A 26221-nucleotide genomic window follows, 5' to 3' on the forward strand; every position below is an offset into this window, starting at 1 on the left:
CCCTCTCCCACCCGTCCTCCCTCCCGGGGCGTCTGCGTCGCCAAGCAACGCCTAAAATGGCCGCGCCCGCGCGAGGCACACCGGGAGTTGCAGTGCCGGGGCCCGCCCGGTCCTCGGGCTGTCTCCAGACGCGGGACTCCCTTCCCAGGAGGCACCGCGCGCAGGAGAGCGGCGCTGGCGAAGACGCTCCGGGAAAGGGCTGAGGGAGGGGATTTACCTGCGGGGAGGAGGGCACAGGTAGGGCGCGGCGCGGAGGCTGCTGGGACTTGTAGTTCCGAGCGAAGGACCCGTTCGGGGAACCTGCGTGTCGGCCGGCAGAGGGAGAACTACAACTCCCAGGGCGCCGTGGGAAGGAGCGGGCAGGGCGCCGCCTGAGGGCGGGGGGTACGAAAGGGAACCTGCCGCCGGTGCCGCCGGAGGTTGCTTCCTCAGGTAAGGAGACAGCGGGGGAGGGCGGTCAGTCCCCTCAGGCGGCGGAGGGGCGCGGGGCGGCGGGAGGGAAGGAGGGCGGCGAGCTCCCCGGGCGGGCGGCGAGCCCCCGGGCGTTGCCCCATTGTTCGGGGCGTGGGAGGCGCCGCCGGGCAGGTGAGGCGAGGCGGTGAAGGCGGCGCCGGAGCCTTCGGCGCGGCCGCAGGCGGCAGCGGGCCCTGCCAGCGCCGCCGGGCGGGGAGCGGTCTGCCAGCCGCGGCCCAGCTCCCCTCCCACCCCCGCCCGGTGTCCCGCCGCCGGTGAAGGGGAGGGGTGTTGGGGCCGGCCGGTGGCAGAAACGTATTTACCGAGCGGTGCAGCCGGCGGGAGCACAGAGCGGGCGGGGAGGGCGCGTTCCCGCGGGAAAAAGCCCCCGACCCTCTCGCCGGGCCCGGGGAGGGGGGTGTGAGGGAGCAGCCGCGATGGTTTGCCATGTAGGGCAAAGCTGGGGAAGAGTCGCCGCTCGTTCCTCCTTCTCGCCCAGCTTTTTCAGGGCTACTTGCTTCCTGATAGACTTCGCGTGGAAGCGCGGTATTCTCGAGGCGCGTTTGGAAACGAATCATCTCTTTCTCATGGTCCAATAAAACTTTGGATACTTTTTTCCTAATAAACTAACTCAGTTCACTACAGTTCTTGGCAATCTGAGACTTTTTAGGGTTGTGGGTGTTTGGTGTGGTTTTGGTTTTGTGGTTTTTTTTTTTTCTGGATATACTTCAAGCAAATGTGTACCCCTATAACACAGACTTTTCTTGCACTGTTTGGGGGGGGGAACCTAAACGGGCCATGCATATGTTCAGTTTCCAAAGCATCTTTCCCTGTAGTGTATAGCTGTATTATTGGCAACCAGATTGTACCAGTGTTCATTTCTGCTCTCAGTTTTTAAGGCTGCAACGACTGTTGTAACAGCAGAATGTGTTACTGCCAAATTTTTATTGACTGAACCACAGTAAATGTTGGTGTTAACTAGTGTTTGCTCTAGGCACGTTCCAGGCATGTAACTACTTTTGAAGCAAAGCCTAGCTTAAAGTTGAGATCTTCATTGTCTTGAGCGGAAGGTGTGTATTTTTAATTGTTGGCTGCTGGCCTATTACATAATCATTTTGATGTAAGGGTAGGGATAGTAGTTCTTTTCATGGGTGCGTATTAAGCAAGCTGGAAAAACAAGTCCTCCTTCAGCTTTAATTTATAAAAAATGTTCTAAGCGCAAGCCATGTCTGTTCTACCCTGCAGGTTTACTGTGAAACAGTTGCAGCATCAATGAGAAATTAGCAGTAAACGACATACCACCAGCGTTCAGTGTTACCTAAGGAAGATGCAGTGTTCTAGCGCATACCTCTGAAGGAGCTGGTAAGTGAGCGTTTAGGCCTTTACAAGTCTGTTATTTGCGAGACTGCATTTTGACTTTTCTGTTTTATCATGACTAATTCAAGGTCACATCAGAATTAAGAAGCCTTTGGCAGCGGAATGAGTATGATATAGTTTCAAACTCTGATCTGCTGAATGAATTATAAAACCACCTGAAATTCAGGCAATGTTTTTTTTTTTTCTACTGCCATCTTTTTCCATGTACCTGAAAAAATTACCTTGCTCAAACAATGCTCCAGCAAGAAAGACACTGATAATACAACAGAAATAATAGATACACAGCTATATGTATGGAAAATGTAGACATAAAGATGAATTAAAGAGCACTTGCTTCCGGGAGTGGGAGGAAAAAGTCTTCTAGTGCTTAGTGTCCATGAATTATTTGCGTTCTTTTTTAAAAGCAACAAGAGGAAGAATTCACTTAGTGAATCTTGATGTGTTTGGCTTATGGGTATTGTGGCACTTGAGATCCAAGTTGACAGTGATTTGAGATTTGTTTCAAATGTGGAACTCTAGTGTGACATACTTGTTTTAATTAAAATGTCTGTGTTCTCAAAACTGTGTTGCCATGTCAAGCATAAATACTTTCTAATTTGGGCTCCAGTTTGTGCATGACATTATCTTTTTTTCCATAATCCAAAGAGAAAACTCTGCCAAACATGAAACGTACTCCATGGCCTTGTAAATTGTTTTGCTGTGGGTATCTGATCCTGGTCAAATTCATGTACTTAATTTAAAAACTAAAACTTCAGCTACCTTATTCAGAGGCATGGTTAGTATTCATGTATACTGAATGTCTTGGATGCTCTAGGGCTTTTTCATTTCTAAAATTAAAATTATGGTGTAAAATACTGTTCGGGTTGGCAATAGAATGGTTATGATTGACTTATGGCTGGAAAACAGTAAAATGAATTGTTACTTCCGTGGTTTTGTACAGGGAGACCAATTAACAGTACAAATCCCTACTTGAAGTTGCTGTCTTGTTTGGAAGTTCTGCACTTGATTTATTCTTTGACTTACAAGTCACAAGCTCTTTCCAACCTTGCTGAGGTGTGGCACAGCCAGACTTTAGGAATGCTAATATGCTTTTCGTATTATTGCATAGAAAGAATATGGATGCTTAAGTCTGTGTGATATCTTTCATGGGCATTACGCTAAAAAAAAAGTAGGTATCTAGTGTTACTTTCATGGCTTGAATTTCTGCCTCGTTCAGACAGATGTTATTTATATATTATATTAATAGACTTCTAATTTTTACTGGCCAATAGAGAATCCAGCAGGATGTGAGGAAGTAGTTCTGGGACCTGGAGTAAAATGTACATTGAGTAAATATAACATACATGTAATATGTTTGGAAGCTTTAAAGCAGCTTGTTCATCTCTGCTTTCCTTTTCCTGCAGTTAAAACTAGTTCAAACAAAAAACAACCAAACAACAAATAATTATATATAAAGCTTAGATATTGTCTCTCTCTCACAGAAATAAAAAAATACTGGCTGATGATTTGAGGGCAAATAGATCTTGTGTCCTATTTCTACTGGAACAGCTGCAGGGCAGATGTTCTAGTTTGTTAGAATCACTAGTGGCTGTAAACAAATATCTGCCCATAAATGCAACAGTATAGTTGATTAGTATCTTCATTTATTTCAGGAATAGAAATACAACCAATACTGAGCTTATGCTGTATAGCTATTTGCATTCACAAAGAGGAGGATTGGGCACTTAGAAGTGGCCAGTTTCACAAATGTTTTCTTGTTTAGTATGACTTGTTCCTGAACGTAAGTATTTTTTCTAGATAACAAGAATATACTTGTTTAAACAAATGCCTCTTTCATCTGCCTTTTCTTAGTATTTACAGATATTATAATATTTGGGTATTGACAAAAATCTGTGCATAGCATCCAAAATTATGAAGACTTTATCAGCAAATATCTTTACCAACTCTAACTATTTTCCCCAGAGGAAGTCTTTCTCAGCCAAGAAGCAAGATCTCACTTCTGAAGATAGATTGTAGAAAACTGATAAGGCAGTTTATCAGTTTTTATATATCTATATATATCTATATATATATCAGATATCATAAAAATATCATATTTTTATGCCTTAAATAAGGCAAACTCTCTGTATAGATTTGTTTAAAATACACCCATCCCTATGTACATCCTGAGGATAGTTTAAACATTAGACTCTGCTGGACTGCCTTGAAAAACCCTAAGGTTGTGTTACTCAACTTTTACTGCAATAGAAAGGCATAAAAAGAAAAAAACTCTGTTTTTAAAAGGTTAAATGTGCAAATTAAAGTTACACCCAATGTGATCTAAAACAGAATTATTCATAGCATTTGTATGAGTACTCTTACACTGTCACACACAGGTGGAAAGCTCTCTTGTCAAACTAGATCAAGTGCAATGCCTACATCAGCAATCATTTACTGAGTTGCAAGTAGCTTCTGTTCTGCTCAAATGTGCTCAAGAAGAAACTGTTACCATCAAAGCTGTAAGTTAGGCATTCTTGGCTTTTGGGGGTATGTACTGCACTCTAGAAAGGTTGTCTCCTTTTATCTTCTGAGATGACTTCACCTTTTTGTTAAAACAGGTGTTTGCATTTGAGGTATCTTCTCACCTCGGGTATTGTTGAAGAATAACATTAAATCTTTAGTCAGCAATTTATGAGCTTAGCTGTAGAAATGTATCTTTCCATCCTTGTGTAAAATTCCTGAAGCTAAATTTTCCCTGCTGTTTTTAGCAGTGCCATCACTTTCCAGCAGTTCTGTAAACTGCCATTTTAATTTTCACTCCAGGATGTGGTGGTGGTACCATTCCCGAAGCTAACTAGCTCTTAATATCTTATTCTGGAGAACCTCTGTATGTACAAAGGCTCCTTGCTGCTTACGTTCTTTGGTTCCTATAATCTACGTTGCCAACAGCAAGGCTAATCGGGCACTGTCTCGGCCTTTGGAGGCTAGCCTCGCATGCATAGTGCACTTACATTGACTGTCTGCTTTTCATTTTAGTACAGGTGTCACTTTATTGACAAGTATGTAAATGTGAACTGATGAAATCATGGATGCTGCACCTCGACACTGACAGACTTGACGTCCATTGTTATGCTTAAATTGGAAGGTATCATGACAGTGCAAGCTTTTCCTGCTCTGCCCCAATCCTCGCTAACTGTAGAAATTAGTTGTAGCAGTAAGACTGGAGTTTGGTTTTCAGGATTTTCAGTCCTTGATCTTGGAACTTTCAGCTGATAGCAGGGGATTATAATAAATTTTCCCACTAAGCTGAACTAATCTTTTTTTGAAGTTGAGGCAACAGGCTATGTGTAAGTGATTTAAAAAACTGAACAGAAATTAATCATAGGAACTGCTCAATGATTTTGTTCTTCAGAAAAACAACTTGCAAAGGATCATGATACATATTTTACAGTAATTTAAAACTCATCCACTGGATTTTTGTTTAACAAAAATAGTAACAAATTTCAGTTTGTGAAATGAGTCACTAAAGGAGTTTTCCCCTACAGTTGAAAGCTTTCTTTCCTCTTATTAAGCTCTGGTTAGAGGGCCTTGTCTGTCCCTGTGTTTTATTTATAATATGAAAGACTATGTTTTCCTAAAGCTACCAGGCTGCAGGTACAGTAGTTCTTAGAACTGGATGTGGCTTCCAACATTAAATTGACTAGAGAATAGGCAGATATTATAATATTGACAAAGGGAGTGTCTGAACAATGCAGATCAAGCATGATGTAGTGCCTTTTAGTTTATCCAAACAATTTAATGTAAGAAATGTGGACTTTCTTTAGGTTATGTGTGGAGTTATATGACAAAAGTGGAGGGGGAAAAAAGCAAGGCTTGTAGCAGACTGTCCACAATATTTTGTTCCACATTGAGAAGGTCTGTTCTCAGGCAATTGAGAAACACTACTTATTAACAGACAGACTTCATTAATGCTTCATGGCTGTGCTGTCGTGGGAGAAATTAATTGCAGTATTGCCTTTTCAAAGTGGCGCGTGCTCTCTGTCCTGATACAAATCCATCACAGCTCAGTGCTGCAGCCAGAGGAGCCTGTAACTGGGGAGGCTTATCAGTGGTGGTGCCAGGCAGTAACTGTTCTATTGCAATCACATTGATTTTTAGATCCTGGGTGTGGAATAGTCTCTGCGTGGCCCAGTTTGGAGCAGACTGATAAGGCTCCTTGTTTCTTAGCAACCACAGTCTGCCATAGCCAGAAACCTGCCCCTCTGCAGCTGGAGGGAAAATTCTGAATGTCTCAAATTTGTATCTTGCACCAAGGTAAGTCATTCCCCCTGGCATATTTAATTTAAAGGCCTTTGCATTCAAATAAAAGGAATGTGTTGGCAGAAGTTCTTTAACAAAGGGAAAGCATAACTTCTCTGTCATTAATAAGACATTCTAATTTCTTTCCCTGTTCTTATTTAGACCTGTGTCTTTCCTGGGCATGGAGGTGCCATATGTCCTTCTCTTAACTAGACTCATAGCAGAAGTTGCCAGTAAATCTACTGAAAGTTCGGTAGGTACTTCATGTTTTTTGATATGCTAGACGCTATAAAAACCAAAGGATCAGATTATTTTCCTCTCACTTTGCAGTTTATAGAAGGCTTTCTAATTCAACAGAAATGAGCTATACTGCTAGCAGTCATTAACTGAAACTTTTACAGTGGGTCAATTTGCTATGATGGCTGATTGCCTATTAAAGCATTGAATTCTTCCTAGTCATGTGCTTGTAGGCTAGCAGGGATGCAACTGATAATGCCTCACACCATGTGGAAAAAGCACCCTGATGATCAAAAAACCACTTTTCAAGCTGCTTGGCAGTTTAACTACAAACAATCCAAAACATGGATACCCAAAAGTTAACTTTTCAAATGACTGAGAAGCTCTAAAGCAAACGCTGCTTCAAGTCCCAGAAAAAGGTCAGAGTATAAAATTCTGCTTGCAGGAGAGTTTGACCAACAAAACTTTTTAAGAAACTGGTCTTAAGCATGTTACCTAGAGATCATCTGGTTCTTTATTGTAGCCTACCTCCCCACGATGCACTAACAGTGTGAAGTCAGCCTACTAATTTCAGTTTTGACAGTCCCAACCATTTCTCCTGATAGCTTTGATCTTCGTCACCCCTGGATTTGATGGGTTTTGCTGATAAGCAGAATAATACTGGCTGTTACATGTTAGGTATATTTAAGTTACTTCTGTGGCTGAATATGGATCAGGTGTTGTTACTTTTGACCAAGAATACTTCATCCCTTTTTAAGACTGATTTGACTTGCTGTATTCTTTAGGGGAATGTACCTGCAAAACTTTAAAAGGCATGGGAGTTCTGTGGCTTATTTTTCTTGTACAGATTCAGAGAGTGGATATGCCCAAGTCTATATGGGATGTTACTATTATCTATCAAAAGAACCACAGTGTGTCTAACAACCATTTATCTCTAAGCTTATGTCACAGCTTATTGTAATTCATAAATAATTTTGAAACTGGCTTTTATATAACAAACAAAAATAAAAATAAACTATGTGCCTTCAGGATATGTGAAGTTATTCTTATATATTAAAAGAAGAAGGAAGAAGCTTTTGTAGTTCTGCTGGATTGCTCCGCTGAATGTAGATGTTATCATCACTTGCAGTATGGGCATTCAGTGAAAACTGGGGTTTGCCAGTCATTTTGCCAATAGTATTTCTGAGCAAATCTCTTAGGGCATTTGTGTGGTGCGGTGGGAAGGGTAACTCCCCCTCTGAACTGTGCTTCACTGAAGAATTTAGCAAGTATATTTCTAAAGCAGTTTTTTGAGGCTTTGTCCAATGTCAGCAGTAGAGCGTGCATTTCATTCTCAAAGTGTTAGTTTGGGTGGCAGCTGTGAGGTCAGAATCAGCTTGATGGCGCATCTAACTTGTTCTCTCCTTGTGAGGTTGCTTAATGCAAAAAGAAAAAGTTACAGCAAGTTTTAACTGCAGTTACTACTGTGTTCTCTGTAGATTTTTTTTTTAATTGAAGCATTTTAGTAAACTTAAGAACTGTGTGAAATGTAATGTAATTTCTTTTCTTAGGTTTCAGAAACAGAATGCTGTGTGGATATGTTGGATTCAAACAGCTCCTGTCCAGTAACCAACCAGTGCAGTCCAGGTATAGTGTGTCATTGTTTAATAAAATTCCAGATTGTTTTTGACAGTTAACACCAATATACAGTGTCTGATTAATCGGGGAGTGAAAACAAAATAATTAGTGCATGTACATATTGAAGTCTTTCTTCCTCTATATACACAAGGTATGCTTCCTGTGACTGACAGATGTTGTTCTTGCATGGTAAGGAGAATAGACAACTATTAATAAGGTTATTCTTTATCTTTTTTTAGTGTGAAGTTGGATTATGTAAGAGCTATTGTAAATGCTTAAAAGCCCGTATAATGAGCATAAAAAGCAAAAATGCTGTAATGTGTATCTAAGGGAGCATTAAGAATAATTTCAGTATTGTCTTGTTAGCACAGAATGCCTCATTCTTCCTTGTGCCATATATGTAGAGTTGTTTTCTTTTAAATGGAGTTGTTAACTTCTTTTGTCACTCTCCAGCAGTAGCAAAAGGGTGTTTTTTTAAATGCCACTTTATTTAAAATCAGAGAGTAAAAGCAGGAAAATGGCTTCAGAGCCCACAGTAACAGGAAAATTAGTGCCTTAAATTGGGGTCCACTTCTGGGTTCAGTCATTTCCTTGTGATGGTTGTTAAAGCATTTTAAGCCTGCTTATTTTCACTGCTTCGTTAGCTTCCCTAACTGTTGCTTCATTTAATGCATTCATTTCTGCTTCTAAATGATCTTAGATATGGTATAAACAATTGTCTCCAAGTTACGGGATTGTGTTCTCTTAAATCTTATTGTAAACTGATAATCTACCAATATCTTTGGTGTCAGATAAGTGCTTTGATGCTTTCTTCCTATTACTGTAGAAAGTCTTTGCCCTTACTTTGGGTCTGTTTGTGTTTAGATTAAATGTCAGATGTAATTTATTACTGTGGGCATCAAATGTGCTGCTTCTCTCCAAGGAAAATGTAGCAGCAGAGCTGTTTTCAAATCAGCACCTTACTAATGGTTTGCTTTATGGGATAATTGATACCAGTTTAGCTCAAGGCTCTATAGAACTGGATTTTAGCCAGCACAGTAAGCTTTTTTTCCTTTAAATGAAGACTGTAATATGATGTAGTAGGAATACCCTTCTAATCTTCATGTCTCAAGTCTAAGCTTCAAGTGAAACCACCACAGCTTTATTGTATTAAATGAAGTCGTTACTGAAGGTGTGCCCTAATTTTTTTCTTCACAAAGATATAGCAGTGTGTGCATTTAAACATAAATTGAGAGATTTGAACATCGAAGACATAGGCCAAGATGAAAGTTTAATCATTTTCCAGCCTGCATGGTAGGGTGACTGATACAAAACACTCGCCATCTGTCACAGAATAGTTTAAACAGGCTTGGGTTGTTCTTAAAGTGAAACAAATAGTACAATACTGGAGAGGACTGAGGCATGGGAGAAAGACTGTATTATGGCAGTATTCGTATTTTTAGCTTGCTGTGCTTCAAGTGATTGACGATGGGGACGCCAGCATCTTTTTTCATCTAAGTACACTCTTTCTGGTTCTAAGCATCTTTGTCCCTGCCTGCTTCTATTTTCAATACTATATATTAAAATGGCATTAAATTTTGTTTCGACAGTGTATGACCCCTGAAAATAAACAGTAAAATTCTGCTTCTTCCTTAGTGGTGTTGAGGGTAGTTACAGGTTGTTAGACACTTCCTATTTTTCTCAAAACTAAAACATGTGAAGCAATGAATGGAGCTATGTTGAAATTGCCTTCTGGGAGTTGTTTGCTTGTAACTCTTTCTCCTTTTTGGGCCTTGAAAGGTTATATATTTTCTGGAATAAACACTTTTAAATGAAACCTCTTAACTTGTGTAATGTAATAGGAAGCAGGAGATGTTTGTAACCATAGACCAAACGGAGGGAATTTCTGTTGCCTTTACCTCTTTCTGAAGACTAGAAATATCTCCAGTGTCGCTTTTGTTGCTTTCAAACCTCTTACATCTTATTCTTATGCAGGTTGTTACAGACGATGGAATGAGGATGGTAGTAGCAGCTGCATTAAATGCAAAAATGAAACCCTTTCTGTTTCATCTGTTTACAATCTGACTGAATGCAGAAATAGTGAGTCATTTACCATCCCTTTATTTTGATGGGTATTTTTTGGTGCTGAGATCTCTTCTTGCAGGTGTGGTCCAGCAAAGACTGTTCAAGAAGGCATCAAATGTTGCAGATATTTTTCCCCTCCCTTGTACAACTTCAACCTTTTCCAAAGTCCTAATATAACTTTGAGCTTTTGAACATGCAACAAAACCTACGGAAACTTTGAAATTTAGTTTGCAGAAACTGTGCAGAGTGCCGTGGAACCATTCCAGAGTCTAGGGTGTGTGTGTGGGGGGAAATCAAAATATTGTTGTGTATTGGAGTACCTAATCTGCGAAGCCAAATGCAACATTTAAAAAAAAAATCATTCTGCCCAATGTAAGTTCTTAAAATAAAATAAAGTCCTAAACATCAAAATGATTACACTTACATCAATCAAACATACAGTGAATACTAAATTTTGTGGCTGCTTTAATCTCTGCTGTAAGAAAAATGGCATTTGCTGTGGGTGTTTGCTAGGGACTTCTCCAGAGCACAAAATAGCTCAGACTGTACTTGAGTTCTCTGGAAAATCTGTATTAAGAAGGCTATTTTCATTTTGTATGTGTGCTATTTTTGAGAGGTGAGAACCATTCAATTCCTTGTAAATATTTTTAATGAAAGAGATAAGAAACTTGATCTCAGTTTCTGGGAAATGCTCTAGTGAATTATTTTCTTTTTGGACAAATTATGATGATGCTTGTTTGCTTCCTTTTTTGAAATTCTCAAAAGTGATATAAAGAACGAATTTTTCATGGGATAAATCAGGGTTCTTATACAATTTCAAATAATTACTGAGAAGTATAATAGCCTTTTACTAAGATTTTCAACAAATCTGTAGTTTTTGTCAGATTTTACTTTAAAAAGTTATTTTTGATTACAGCTGGTATCAGAGGAATGAATTTCCAAATGAATATAAGCACCGTAACTCCTTTCGTACAGAACATAGGTGAGTAAACGGAAATAGCTATTGAGTGCAGGCTTTGTGATTATTCACTGCGTACCAGCCCCTTCATGACATGGCACTTGAAACAAGTTGTAAAATATGTTTTTCTGTAGCATAGGTTTTATTCTAAATGTAGTAGCCACTTTTACTTTTTCTGGCTTGTTCTCAACAAGAATCTTTTATAAGTCTTAGAGTTGAATTTTGAGGTAACTGTATTTTACTGAATGGTTCTTCCATCTTGTCCTAGTGATCTTGAAGTGATTTTCTGGTGCAGGTTGAGCTGGTTATTTATGGAACACCATAACTTGAGTTTTGAACCTTATGCTGCAAGAGTTTTGGTTTTTAGGGCTTGAGGCAACATGTTACACATCTGTTATGTCTTGGTTAGCCTTTCTGTAGGTTGTTTTTTATCACTGTTGACCAGTCATTTCTGTTTCATCTCCTAAAAATACTTATTTGGCACTGGTAAGAATAATACAAACTGAGAATATTTAGATAGCAGCATTGGGTGCTGCTGATCCCTTTCTAACATTTGTCTTGTCATGTGTGTATATTTGACTCGAAGTATCTAGTGCTCTTTAGAATGTGGACTTCTCAAGCAGAGCTTGTCTGATAGATCTGTTGTCCTAGTTCGTCTGCAACAAGATCAAAACTAACTTTTGTTTCTTAAAATACTTGTTCTTTGACATCATAATCTTAAATAAATAAAACAGCAGAATAAATATGCAGGGCATTTTTTGAGGCAGGGAAAGCAGAATAGACATGAGGGAGGGGACCTTTTGCTAATGTCTGCCTGCTTGGGATGGTTTCTGTATCAGTCACTTGTGGAAAACATAATACTGGGTGTACTGTACCAGTGGTATATTATCTGTTGACAAGTTTTGTCTTTAGGAGACTTCGTTTAAGGAATAAAAGAACAATATTAATGTTGAGTGCCTCCCAGCACTGGTTTTGAAAGTTACAGAAAAGAAACAGAACAATGGATTAAAAATTTGTGGCTATCTTCAGGAAGGTAGAGACTAAGGCTTTCCTGGCATTTGGAGGTGGGGTTGGGAAAGTTGTCCATGTAATGAAATGAGTATCGAAAGATCTTTGCAAATGTTTCAGTGAGATCTGTCTGTATATTAAAAAAAAAAAACCCACAGGTTTTTTCCTCCTATGACTATCAGGAAGTTGGTCTTATCTTTTGTTTAACCCTTCTATTAGAAGAGATTTCTAGTGAATAATATTTTCTCTTTATATTTTTTTACAGGGGGCCCAGAAGTGGCAGCTTCTCTCATCTTAGGGACATTTTTCATCAGTTTATTCCTGATTCTGTCTGTTGCTTCTTTCTTCTACCTCAAACGTGCCAATAAACTTCCTAATGTTTTCTACAGAAGAAACAAAGGTAAAATACCTCTAATTGTCTATTTAATCTTTAAAGTTTTGGCCTTTGCTCAGTTTCTCAATTTAAAATCTTTTAAATTTCTTTGTGTCAGTGTTCTAACTTAATGTAGCTACTGCTATCTCTTTTGATCATCCAAAGCAATGCAAACTAATGAAAAACTTTCTCCTGCTATGTGTTTACGATATTGTGTTTTCATGGCAGTGCAGAGGATGTCTGTTCTGAGTCTGTGTGCTTAGGTGCATATTACACAGCATCTCTCACTAACCCAGTTATTGGGTTTTTTGTAGCTTTCAAAGATTTGCCAGAGTACAATACTTGACGTTAGTTGTCACTGAATATTAGATATTTGATTTCAAAAAGGAAAAAAAAGGAAAAGAAATCAGTTAGTGCTTTTTGCACAGGGGGCATTTTTATGGAACTTAGTAATGCTTGTTTATTTCAGTACACAAAATGCCAGACATCTATAAAGCCTTACAAAAAGCAGTTATTTATTCTTGCTTTAGAGAGAAGGGAACTGTAATACTAAAGGGCAGTGTACTTACAATGGGTGTGTCAGCAGCAGGAGAAAGGGAATGGAATTTGAGGTTCCTCATTGTTGCACTACTTATTCAACTGTGTTTGCCCTCTAAATGCAGGATTTACTGGGGCTTGGAAGAGCTAACTGCCCGACTTTTTTTTTTTTTTAAAGCAAACATCCCTTAGCTTTTCTTTTGATAATTAAATTTATTCTTTGTTTCTGCCATTCCTGTTACTGAGAAATGAAGCCGTGTAACTAAAATGCAGTGACCTGACTTCATGCCAAATTGATTCCAGAAAAGCTAGGGAAAGAACATCTGGGATGTGCTTTGCCATAGGGCACCAAGACTTGATGTAGACATCTGGCTCTTTCAGATGCTTCAGTTTCTGTGAAGTTGTTCTGTGTCCACATTTTACTGGTCTTCAGTTTCTGCAAGGTGGTGAGCAAAATATGTGGAAGGTGATGTCTCCATATTGCCCAGTGTTTTGCATGAAACTGAGGCTGATCTATGACTCCGTCTTGCCCCTTCTATGCAGCCACTTTGATTCCCATCACAACCTCTAGCACAACATTTGCTGTGTTAGAGCTCCTTCTGTTGAAAGCTGTTTACTGGTTAGGGCTGCTACACAAATAGACCTCCTGTTATTTTCATTCATATCTTACAGGACCAAGCTCAAGCTAGACTGTCACAATAGAAATAAGCTTAGAAAGATAAAAAGAAGGGGGTGGGTGGAGCAATACAATTCCATTGTTTTGCTAAGAATGCTGTATCTAGGCATAGTAACTTCATGGAACATCACAATTCCAGTCTCTGTGGTATCATTTCATGTGAAAGTATACAACAGTAGCTACCTAAGGTCTAAATTGATCAGTGCCACAGGAACTGCTAGTATCCTAATTACAACTGCCATATTGATAGATTCTCCTTCAGTTTTTAAGTGGATCAAGAGCTGTTGTGCTATGACATTTCTAAGCTGGCAGGACACCAGACCTCTGAGGCTTCAGTGATACTGGTCTGACTTCCACATTTTGCGCTGATAGTTCACTCTGGTCCAGCAGGCTAAAGCATTGATGTCCTCCTTTAAAGGAGAAGCATTAGAAACATTTCTCTGGCTTATTATCATGTTAGCTTTCGTTCTGTCTGGATGATGATTATCATGTGGCCAATAAAGGCAGCAACCTCTTGTGTAAAAGGGTTGCATCTTTCACTGTTCAATTGTTTTCTATTTGTACTGCTTTTTCTGGTAGTTGGCTCAAAGTGCCATTTTTCCTATTGAAGCCTCTTCATATTAAAGAGATACTGCTGTGGCTACCTTCTTTGAAAGCAAAATAAGTCATTCTTGGAGACCTTTGCAACCCTCTAATCTTGAAAAGAGTCCTACAGACAATGTACCCTACTAATGGGATTTCTGAATGTTCTATCTGATTTGGTAGTCTTTGTGACAAAACTATTTTTTTAACAATAGAACTATTCTGTTGCACGCATGTATTTGTAGAAAACTAGCAGTTCTAGCCTTCTAGATTAATGATGGTTAGTCTCTCTCTTTCTCTCTTTTAGCATCTGTTCTCCAGCCTAGTGAAACAGTAAGTAAATTCTGTCCTTCCAATAGGAACAAACAAGCATAAAACATCAAGTAAACAATAACTTAGTTTTAACAGTTCGTTAGGGAGCTAATCTGGTGTATGAGAGAGAAATAAAAATAAAAGATGTTTTGGGGTTCTTTGTCCAAACTGGGAAGAAAGGTGAATACTGACCGTATGGATTCTATTGAGCTACTTTCTCCAAGAAAGACTATGTACACAGTAAATGTTATTGGAACCCTAAAATGTTCCTGTATTTTTTTAATGAAAGACTGTGAAGACAAAAGGTGCTTTGTTTCACATGATCATTCTTCTGTTATGCAGGCATCCATGATACCTCCCCCAGCTTCTTCAGGTGAGGAACTGTTCTCCGGGGCATGCTGCTACAAACATTTTACCTGCTGGCTTCCCTTTTATGCATCTTGTTATTGAAAAGCAGGCAAACTATGTCAAAGTGGATATGCTAAGAACACACAGCAAGTCAAAACAGTTACCTGTAAAGCCTGGTATAGAACTGTGGAATCTGTTGAGGGGACAGAAATCCAATGGAATCTGTCTAGTAAACCTTTTTGATAGGATTTATTGCTTTAATTAATGTAGGCATACAGTATTAATGGAGTACTTTATGTTAAAATAGATCTTTGACAGCTCCTAAAATAGATCTTTGACTTCTCTATCCTAATAGAGAAGTCTTACAAGTAGATGCAATATTTTTTCATAAGTGCTTAAAAATAAATTATTTAGTCTGGGACCTATTTTCAGGCTTGGAATCTTCTTGACAATGCCAGGTTGGCTCATTTTCAGGCTTGCTGATTTGAAGCTTATCAGCTTCTTGAAACAAATAACACAGACTGTTTGGAATATACCATTTTGTGTGTATGTGGTGTGTGGGGTGTTTGTAGGTTGGCTCTTTTTGGCAAGGTGGGTTTTTAATATGTGTGAAACTCAGGCAGAAACTTATTTCTTGGGCAAGCTTTCATCTAATCAGCTTGTTTCAATCTTAATTAACCTCCCTAATTTTTCATAATTTCAGCCTATAAATATTACTGAGAAGTCCATGCTCTAATCTGCTGTTTTAGACCAGATCTGGGTAATCCAAGAGCAAAAACTTGCTTTTTGGTGGGCCTCTAAATTTGTGCTGCTTCTAGGAAATAGTACATGCTGTTTTTACATTATTAATGAGCCAGTGAGAGCCTAATAAAGCATGAAATATCTAAATATGACTCTCCCAAAATATGTATTTAAAAGGGCAATGGATTACACCTAATCAAATCAAGGCATTCTTTTAAGTGTCTCTGACCACGTAACAAGGTTCAAAAAAAAGTAGGTAGTAAAGGATATATTTTGCAAATGATAGAAAATTTTATATCTATACATGAAATTAATTTAGAGTGGCTAGGCAACTGTATTTATTTGGCCAGGGTAATACAGTAAAATATCTTTGTCTCTATGCTTGATCCATATACTTTCAAGACAATGACAGAACTTGTGGTGACTTAAAAGTGAGACAGACCAAATCTGCTAAAAACTTAAGAAATAATGGCCTTCCAAGCTCAGCAAAATTTCTGGTCTCGCTTCTCATGTATGCGTAGGCCTTTTTAATCAAGATGGTATAATTAAAATTAAATTTTAATTAATGCAGTCTTTAACTTTTAAACATTTTTTAGATGTGTTCCAGACTTGATCTGGGTCTGGCTGTTAAACTGACAGCCAGTGCTGCTTGTGAAAAGTCTTAGTTTCCTTACCTTAACTTATACATCTGTTTAAAAAGAAAGTACAGTTGTGAGGGTTTTTGTTAGGGCTGAAAATGGAAAGCTTCATGTCTTGTAAACACTTACAAATAATGGAAATGCCAGTTTGTAATGAGCACCTTGTTTAAGCAAGCTTCTAATGGCCTACTAAATAAGTTCATTTGTGGACTTTTGCTGTGTCAGCTCTATGTAGGGGTTTTTGTGTTCTGGTGTTTTTGGTTTTTGTTTCTTTTTTTTAAGGTCCAGAATGACTTTGGTCACTCAGGAATTGTTGGATGGCATGTGGTGTTATGAATTAATGATAAAGGCATGCTTATACAGCAGGTGCTAATGATGTTTCTGTGCCCATCATTTCAGTTCGGAAGCCACGATATGTCAGACGAGAACGGTCACTAGTGACGTCGGCATCTGCTGCTATGATCTCTTCTTCCGAAACCAGGGTCAGCAATGTTTAACCTTCCTTCTTGACTGAGAACTTTATAAGTGTACACAGTGTCGAAGAAACTTTTTCTGAATCCACTGAAGTGCCAGGAAAACATCGCGAGCAGCTGACCTAAATGGAAGCCAAATTACTGTGTCAAAGGGTTTGTGCCAAATGTTGACAGAGAAATGAACTAACAAAGATACTGATGGCAGGCTACATCCAGTTCGGTGAGCTGCTTTGGTGATCTTGAAATGCACTGTTGCAGCTCTGTGGTTTCATTTGTCTCCTACAGATGCTGCGTTTGAAATCTTTAAAGACTCTGCCTTTCTTTGGTATGCTTTCAGTTTTGGCAAGTTCTTCTTCCTGTGTTGTGATGTATTCTGTGTCCCCAGAGCTGAATGTCTCAGTGCTGCAGGCCAACATGAAATACTGGGATTACTCAAGGATGTGGACTTGTTTGAAGGACCCACTTGTAAATGCTAACACTAAGTGCCACTGCTTTAATGTTGTAGGACAATATAACAATACTTAACATGCAGTATCCTTTTGAAGCAAAAAATGATGCCTCCTGGAGCATCCTCTTCAGCCTATGACATAGCTGACCCTGGTTTTTAACTGTGAATATAGACCCACTATCCAGATACTGTTGTTCTTGGTGCTTTTGAAGGCTGTGGTCAGTATGGGTCCAATCCCAAGTGTGGGAATTTGTTGGGAAGCTTTTCCAATTGGCTTCAGCTCAGCCCTTGGATAAAGAGCCATTTGCTATGGCTTTGTAACTGATAGGCTGCTATGTCTGTCCTGCAAAGATTGTCTCCGCTAGCTTCCTTCCCTTAACACAGCAGTTGAAGGGAAAGCAAAATTCCTGCAGGGTAGCTGTGTGTCTGTTAAACATGTCAGTGAGTATTGAGGTGAACTGGAGAGGTCAGGTGAGTTTCTGCCAATGCAATAAGGGGTTTCTTTGGTCAAGCCCTTCATTAACATGCCTGACATCTGCAGGCCAGCACCTTATGACAGAGCTCAACAAGTATTTCCTTGGTGAAGGTGCCGGGCCAAATAGCCCCCACTCTCAGATGCTTGTTCTTGCCCATCTTATGCTAGCTGTGTGGCTGAGTAGTCACTCGATCAGGAACTTAAAGTAGCTGTAAACTAGGGGGTTTTTTTGGCTAGGTTATCCTTCACCAATTTTTTTTCCTGGCACGGTTGACTGTTGCTATGTGAACACATGTATCAGCATAATGGGCACAGTGGTATGGGCATAAGAGTGGGTGACTGGGAAATAAGTGAAAAACCTGAGGTTGCTATATTGGTTGAAGTGTCACTGTCACCGTATGTGAAATTATAACTATGCAGCTTGTGCATTCCCACCTACCTGTGTTGCTATTGCCTGTTTTGGTTTAGCTGGCACTCCATTATGTGTCTATGCTCCTAAAATAAATTACTTGGAAGCTCTTCATCAGCATCCACTGGCATGAACATAAACTGGAACAGTCGGTTCTCTTTTTCAGGAAAATGTGAACATACTGTCTTGAGCTGACATGACACCCTTATGGAGAGTCCAAACCTTGTGATCCAGATTCCCTTTTCTCTGTGGTTAAAAGCTTATTCAAAGCTAAAAGATGAGAACTGGGATGGGAGGAGATATATTTATCTTATTGAATAGACCTGGTTTTATGTAAGTTTTGGTGCAGTTGTATTTACTTTATCTCTCTCCTTACAAGGTAATGGGATCTCTTGTAGCGTCCAAACAAGCTAGGGCAAAGATTGGGGATAAAGAACAAACCATGAAGAGGCCCCCATGCCAAAAAGAAGCCTGAATTGCTGTATGGAGAAACTTAAGACTGTCTTTCTATCACAATGATAAATAAAATTTCTGTTCTACTGCACAAAACTAAAGACACAGTGCCACTTTGAGACCATGCAGCTTTCAGTAGGAAATGTGCTTTATAGTTCGTATGTTCCAAGTTCAGGAGGTGGCAGTTTTGTTTCTGTCACTTTGATGTCTTTTTATCTTTGTGCTGTTGCGACTTTCCACAGGTAGAAATTATGTCTGGAGGTCATAGGTTTTTCCTGAACTTAGTTGCTGAATATTTTCCTAACCGCTAAGGAAAAGGAGTAACTATGCAAATAATGCCAAGAAACTGCACCTTTGAAAGCAGGGAGTTTCTGCTTGTGAATCTGTCAATGATAGTGCATTCTTGTATTGTTTAGTTGCTAATATATTCTTTCTGCACATAAATTATCAAAGGATCATTCATGTCACCGTGCTGTCTGAACCCTATGTTATCCTCAAGTGCATATTGTAACTTAGAGCATTAGACACTTGACATTAAACTAACTTCTGTGCAGTCAAGTTTTCTCAATGATAACATCTCTCTTCCCCTTCCCATACTCTTCCCCTCCCAGCAAACTCTTTGAAATGCAGCAGGTATTTTTACTATTTTTGTGTTTCAGGAACTGTTCAGCTTTTGTTATTGCTGTCTGACACAGTGGACTCCTGGTCTAAACAGTTTCTCATTCGTTTGCACTGTCAAATTAAATATATAATGTGGTGTTTTGGTTTCCATCTCCCTCCAAAATAATAATACATATGTATATCTATTTTAAAAAATTGGCTTTAATGAACCCTGATATTGAATGTATTTGTATATTTTTAAATTGTGCCAAAATAAACATATTTGAGCTTTTTTTAATGACTGTGGAGGTCATTCATGTGTTTCCTTTTCAAGCACAGAATGAAGGGAGCAAAATTAGCACCCGAAGTAGATCATTGTTTCAGCTCATATGGCATGTTACCTCCACCAGAACTGAAGTTTTAAAAAAAAAAAAAAAGTCTGCTGAATGATCCTGCCCAGTTCTACAGTAGGATAGCCAGGCTGCTCTTCTGCAGACTACATCTTCACACCTTATAACCATATGGCAAAAGCCACCCGTAATGGCCCTACCTGTAGTGGCACAAAAGTAACTCTTTAGCAGAGAATGTAGCTTTAGTAAATGACGGAGTTTTTACATTCGTGTATGTTTACTTAAATCTTCTTCAAAGAAGATAGCAGGAGTAGCAAGAAAACTCTAAAAGAGGAGGCTGCTAAACAGTGCCAAATGTACCAGAAGTTGAGATAATCGGGATAACTTCTTATCGATTGAAGGGAAGATTATGGTCTTGGGTTTGGGGGTTTGGATATCTTCCCCTAGCTGATCTCTGATTAATTTTAAAAAGTGTCGTCTTCTTCCTTTCCCTTTGCTCCCTGGGCATTGGGTACTCTTGTTGGATTTCTTTCTTACAAATGTTATCTTGTGTTCTTAACTCCATAACAATGAGAACTGAGCCAAAGGAAACTGGGATGCTGAGCCATATGCTCTGAAATACTAGTAATTAAATTCAGCAATACTCTTTTCCCTCACAAAACTAGCTGAAGTAGCCTGACGTATGAGAAAGATGCTGCTTTTAGTGAAGTATGCTGATGAGGAAGGATAAGCCAAATGCTCCAATGCCTACTGTGCATGCACTGTGGAAAGTCTAATGAACTTTGTTGTCAAAGCCAAGGTGACAGTGTCGCATGCAAAGAGAAATTGACCTGGAAAATTATCCCACTGGGAGAGGAAGACTTAAAGTGGATTTGTCAGTTAAATGGACTCTGACCACCACGCGCACCAACAGGTAACAGCCTTTGGGAAGAGGAAGTACTGAGTGTCCTTGCCGTTAGCCACCCGGCTGAATTCTGTAGGTGAAATTGGCAGTAAGTGAACTGGGGAGAGCAGTAAGTGGATGTACAACAACAGGGAACAATTTGAGGCTGTATTTTGCACACCTGAGAGGAGCTGTCTCTCTTACCCGTATGACACCATCTGAAGGTGAATGCATTGTAAGTGGAAGACTGTGGCAATCATTTCTTACAATTGTAAGTCTAAACCCTTGTGTTTCACTAAAATCTGTTATGCAGTTATAGGCTCTCCAGAACGCTGGTGTCATACGCATAAAGAATGAAACAGGAATGATACTGCATACAGACACTCTAAAGTATTTTGCTGTATGAAACTGCATGAAGTTTGCTAGATTAAGCAATAAGGCTTTATGCAAACATAATGACTTGGGTTCAACCTACCTTCCCCTAGGTATTAATCAAAGTTCACAGAAACTGTGTCCTGAGGTTGTCTCTTGTGTCTTTCTCTGCGGGTTTTTTTTTTTCCTTCTCTCTCCCACCTCCATCAAAAGCTTCTTGGGAACATTGCTTGGAAATACACCTGGAATTACAGGCGCAAGCCTGTAACTTCCTGACAGTAAGATCTGAAGGCTGAAAGCTGTTAAACTATAGAAGAAATTGAAGGCAAGTGGAAAAAGAAGCCGGGGGAACAACTTAGGTGCTAACTGGGGGAAAAAGAAACAATAAGGTTTTTGCTCTTGTTCCTCTACAGTTACACAGGTTGCGATCTAAGTTGCATTGGCAAAGAGAATGGAAGAGTAGGAAAGAATACCTAAGTTGATCCAAAAGCTTGAGGCTCTCTCAGCTACTTGAGATATGTAGGTAACTGGGTGGAGAGATTCAGCTGCGTGTGACTGCACGGAAATGCTGTCTGCTACAAATGGCTGAGCATAGCAGGAAAGCGTAGCTGTGCTGTGCCAGGCTAGTGCCTACAATGGTGTGATAGTAACTGACTTAAAAAAACCAAACAGACAAAAGTTGTACCTGCTTGCACTCAGAATTAATTTGGTTGTCATTTTAAGTTGTTTGAAAGAATGCACTTAAGTTATAGTCATTATCTGAAGTGTGCTTGCGTTGCTCTTGCTGCCCGCGCTATGAGGTTTGTTGAAATGGCTAAAGGCTGCTTTGCATTTTTGTCATGTATTTTTAATGCTCCCTGGTGAGGAAAAAAAAACGAAATTATATAGTGTTTATCATTTTAATAGCCTTGCCATATTTTTGTTAGCTGATTGGAAACAACAGTGTTCAGATAATTGCACTTCTTGTTTCAGAGCCTGGTGATTTATGTCCCTTAGTAAAGTGTTAAAAGTGTTTTAAAATGATAGTTTCAATAAGATGTGATGCAGCTTTGAGGTATTTGCTCCAAATGATTAGGTCTTTACCATTAAGGTTGCTGTATTCTGTAACAGGACTAATATAGAAGGGGTTTGGTTTTAGACATGTCATACTGATTTTGTAATGAGTGTTATTTATAAATAAGTCATCTGTGTTTTTGCAGTTTTACATCCATCAAACTGTAATGTTCTCTTCTGCTTCACAATCCCAGTCCCCACAGGAATGCAGTCGCTTGGAGTGGAGTGCTCAGCTTCCTAAAACGCTCAGGCTGTTCCACAATGCTGTAGTATAGTCCATCAGCTCATCAAATTATTATAACTCGATGTCAGTGCCTGTAAAACTCCAGTGATTTTCTGATGGCAATTACTCCCCTTTAATACCAATATGTAACTGTTCTTTCCTAGAGCATGAGCTTTTCTTACGAACTTAAACCTCGTTCTGCTTTCTCTGTTATCTCCATTGTGTTCACACTGCAGGCCCCCAGGATACAACCTACAAAGGACAGGAGGTGGCACCAACATTTATACGTGCTCCCTATGATACGAAGAATTCCTAGACTTACTTATGAAATCTGAAACTTTCAGTGGGGGTAAGGAAAAGGGAGACCTGCAAAAAGAGTTCATTTTAAATATATACATATATATACACACACACACATAATGCTGCTCAAACTATTTTTGGCAGAGCTTAAAACGGCTACAGAAATGTTTTTAGCAGTAATTGTGCCGAAGGTAACGATTTAGGAATAAGTTAACTATGGGAAGGCATCTTGTTTGCATGCAACTTACATATTACATAATGAACTGCTAGTTTATAATGTATTGAGAAATGAGATGTAAGTAGTAAGGGTCAGGACCTTACTTGGCTGAGGGCACTCACAATTAGATATGTTACAATGAGCATCAGCATCTGCTGTCAATTCACATCAAGCCCAAATCATTACAGACTGCAAGCTTCTGCAGTCTGACTGCTGTGAAATGAGTTTGGCAGTCCACTTCCCAGCACATAACTGACCGTGTCCCAGGCCTCCAGAACCGGGGCATTTGGTAATTTGGTTGATATTGCTGCTGCCCTCCCAGCAGAATTGCGTCATGTCTACTGCATTCAAGAATAAGGGTGGGATTTGCTTTCCCCATCACCACCACCCCTTTCTGTGTGAAAACTGAGCATACATCATAGCTGGCAAAAAAGAAAGAAAAAAATTCTAGAAAAGACAAAAATGGCAGTCAGTTATATTTCAATGACATTTGGCTGGACCATGACCTTTAAAATTAGAAGCAAACCACAAATCAGTCTTGGCAGTGCAGAAATTATGGATGAGACAGAAGATTCTTCAGGTCTTGGGACCCCTATCACCACAGAATTATTTTTAGCACGACCTTCTCTGATAAGGGCAAGTTTACATAGTTAGGTGCAAACAGTCCTTCAGTAGCTTTGCTGCTGTTAGCAAGATTTGAACAACTCCTCCTCCGAAACCCCTGCGGCCTTGATAGTGTGGAAGTGTGCCCATGCTAACACATCCATCCGAGAGGCATGGGTTCTTAGTAGCTCTGTGGGTAAACAATTCCTGAATCAGTGTTGGCTTCTGCCCTGCTGGCTCAGAGAGCTGGTGGGAGCAAATACACGGTTTTACATACCTGTCTAACGAGAGCTACATGTGTACAGTCCTGAGTCTCCGCATCATAATGCTTCACATACCTATGAAATTAAACTTACAAAATTAAACCATTGGGAACCTTCTCAACATTCAGTAGAAGTCAAAAAGGCACTAGGTATGATTAATGTTGTGCTTTGAATCCAAGCAGCTGAGAAAAAGCATGCTCTACAGCTGCTCTCTCACTAAGCCTTTAGCATCCACACCGACTTAGCTTTCTCTATTGCTTGTGCTGACAAACTAAATAGACAAAAGCTCAATAGCAGCTTTCAGTTATGGAACGGTTGATACAAATTGTGATAATCAATTTGTGTATATGTGCCATCAACTGGATGAAGTAAAATATATCTTCATTCTCAACGGAATAGGTTGAACCTGCAATTCTAGTGGTCAAATACCTGACAAAATGCAAAGAGCACCTGTGAAGGTTAAGTATTACTTGAACTGGATGCTCATTTGATGAGAGTTTATGGTCTGTATCTTAAGAGCCAGTTAAAGCAGGGGAGGATGAGATTTTACTCAGGCCAGATAGTTACATTTCTATTGCTGGAGTGATAAAGACAATTATCTAGATGGAATATGGTGTTACACACTGCAATTCGGTATGAGATTAAACCTCATATCTTGACTTTGATCATGCCCTGATTTCTTGGTATGGTTTGTGTTCCTTAAGCTCAGTGGCTGGTGTCACAAGCCAAGTACTGATCTTCCTGTAGGTGTGTTTAAGTATTATTTGCATGATGCTAACTTTATCAGACTCTTCTGAATTTTGTAGTTGAGGGGTTTTTTGGGAGGGCGGTGGGGTGGCGCGGGGCATGGTGTTTTGTGTTTTGGTTTTTTTGGTTTTGGGGTTTGGGTTTTTTTAATATATTCTGGATCATCATCTTTTAGATCCCCAGGCAAGATGATCCAGAAAAATAGCTCTGGCTTTTCTATTGAGTTTGCACAGACTAATCTGAGTCTTGAAGAGTCTGGAGTGTCCACTTGTGCAGATTTCCACAACGTGGGTACAGAAGTAGAGCTTCCCAAACTGTGGGACAACCCCTCCTACCAGTAGAAGGCCAAGCAGAGGAGGATCTGGGGTGCTGAACATCCCATACTTGCCTAAGCGCAGGCAGTCTGCGCGCTCCACATTGCGTTGCCTGTTTGACGTGTATGGCTTTTTCAGGCAGCACAGTGGAGCTTTAGCAGGCTCCAGGTGCCGTTCGGTGCTGTATGTGAAGGCTTCTCCTTGTCTCTGAGGCAGTAAAGAGTGCCTGAGGCAGTAAAGAGTGCCTGACTGCAAGCCCTGCGCTGCTCACCCAGCTCTGTGCCTGCTCTGCAACCTGTCACTGAGCAAAGCAGGCCTGGAGAATTACTGGAATCGGGGTTCTGGAACCGGTCTTCCAAAAACCGCACAAATGCCGCAGTCCTGAGAACGTGAGGGGCTCGGTCTGAAGGGGCTTGCCGGTCACTTTGGTGTCTGCAGCCCGATTTCTTGAGTGTGGTGCGCGGAGGGAAGCTGGAGGCTTGGTGCTGTGGAGGCTGCAGGTGTGACCCCAGCTGGGCCCGTTAGTGGCTTTTGGTGGGGGCAGGTCCCTCAGGTGCAGCCGGTCACTGTGAGGGCTCCAGGCACCCAGGGCTCCTCGGGCAGCCCAGGCCAGTCTTGCGGAGCGTGGAGTGGGTCAGGTAGGGCTGCTCGGGGTACTCGGCTTGTGCCTTTGTGTTGTTCTCGGTGCTGGGGTGGGTTGTGGGTCTGAGGGTGGTGCTGGGCTGTTCTTCGGCCTGGCCTCATCCCTGCCGAGGGTGGCTGAGGCACCTGCGAGGCTGGGGAGTGGTGGGAGATATCTTGGGAGGCCACAAAGAACACGAGCAGAGATTGTGGTGACTTGCCAGGGGCTGTGAAAGCACCTTTGTGCCCGTCCCTTTATCTGTGAGCTTGGTTTAGCCATGTGGATCCAGCCTGCCTGCGTTCCCTTGGCCCGAGCTTGCCTGGAGCCTTCCCTTGGCTCTTCTGTGAACTGCAAGCAGCTCCAGAGCATGGTTGTGGGGTGGCTGTGAAGCCTAGACAGCCCTAGGTGTGGGAGGCAGCTCTGGTTTATGGCATGCTTTAGTTTCTCTGTAGGTTTGCTCTGTGTCTGTCTGGGTGTTTTTAATGGCTTGTCCCACTGAAGTAAAGCAAGGCTGCCTGCTGGTTTCAGTGAGCTGTAAAGCAGGTCCTAAATCTATTCAGACAAAAATGGTTTTGGGTTGGAGTACTTGCACTATCCTTCCCTCCCCCCCAACTAAAAGAAAGAGTAACAGAATTTAAACCCGTTTTTCTTGCATTTAGCTGTGCTTTCCATACAATCTCTTGAGTCTGCATTTGTGTTTTGAAGGGTGAGGGAGTGTGGAGAGCGAGCAGGGAAAACATAATTGGTGAATACTCTTCTCTAACATGTTACTGATGGGTGGCATCAAGAAAATTACTGCTGGGTGATGTCACCCTTCTTCCAAATGCACTGCTTCCTTTGGACTTTCCTTTGGTTTTGAATCTGTCTCCAGCTGGGTGGTGTCTTTGTGTGGGCCTGGCTTTATAAAGCACAGTTACTCCTAGGCAAAACGGCTCGGGGCTTTTTTCCAATCCCACGAAAGCAGGTCTTGCTGACTGTAAACCCTTTTCAAATTTATTTGCTTTGGCAATCCTGAATCTGAAAGGGTTGCTATTTTGCAGTTAGACTTCCTTTATGTTTTACATAATTAGGAGGACAAGTTTTATCAAAATAAAATAGGGTGGTGTTTTCTTAAGAAACTCCCTGGGAAGTTCAGCCAGCCCAATGCCGATGATGGTTTTATGTTCATGGTAGGAATCTAAGCCTGACTCACAGAAAGTAACGGTGTAATTCTTTGT

At 40.5% G+C, this 26221-nt stretch overlaps 1 protein-coding gene across 2 annotated transcripts; it reads left to right on the forward strand.

Annotated features, from left to right (window-relative positions):
• The first annotated feature begins 381 nt into the window (after positions 1 to 381).
• On the forward strand, positions 382 to 19352 carry C19H1orf159 (chromosome 19 C1orf159 homolog). 2 transcript variants are annotated; one of them, XM_076356266.1, is made up of 11 exons: positions 382 to 432; positions 1699 to 1815; positions 6271 to 6361; positions 7896 to 7971; positions 9937 to 10041; positions 10943 to 11008; positions 12258 to 12392; positions 14468 to 14493; positions 14815 to 14845; positions 16599 to 16681; positions 16958 to 19352. In XM_076356266.1, exons 3-11 carry the CDS (start codon positions 6290 to 6292, stop codon positions 17195 to 17197), a joined length of 834 nt encoding a protein of 277 aa, XP_076212381.1. In that variant the 5' UTR covers positions 382 to 432; positions 1699 to 1815; positions 6271 to 6289; the 3' UTR covers positions 17198 to 19352. The 2 variants fall into 2 exon arrangements, with proteins under 2 accessions (XP_076212381.1, XP_076212382.1); XM_076356267.1 differs by having other exon boundaries at positions 16599 to 17005.
• The last annotated feature ends 6869 nt before the right edge of the window (positions 19353 to 26221 follow it).

This window comes from Aptenodytes patagonicus, chromosome 19 (assembly GCF_965638725.1).
Source record: "Aptenodytes patagonicus chromosome 19, bAptPat1.pri.cur, whole genome shotgun sequence".
Taxonomy (NCBI): domain Eukaryota; kingdom Metazoa; phylum Chordata; class Aves; order Sphenisciformes; family Spheniscidae; genus Aptenodytes; species Aptenodytes patagonicus.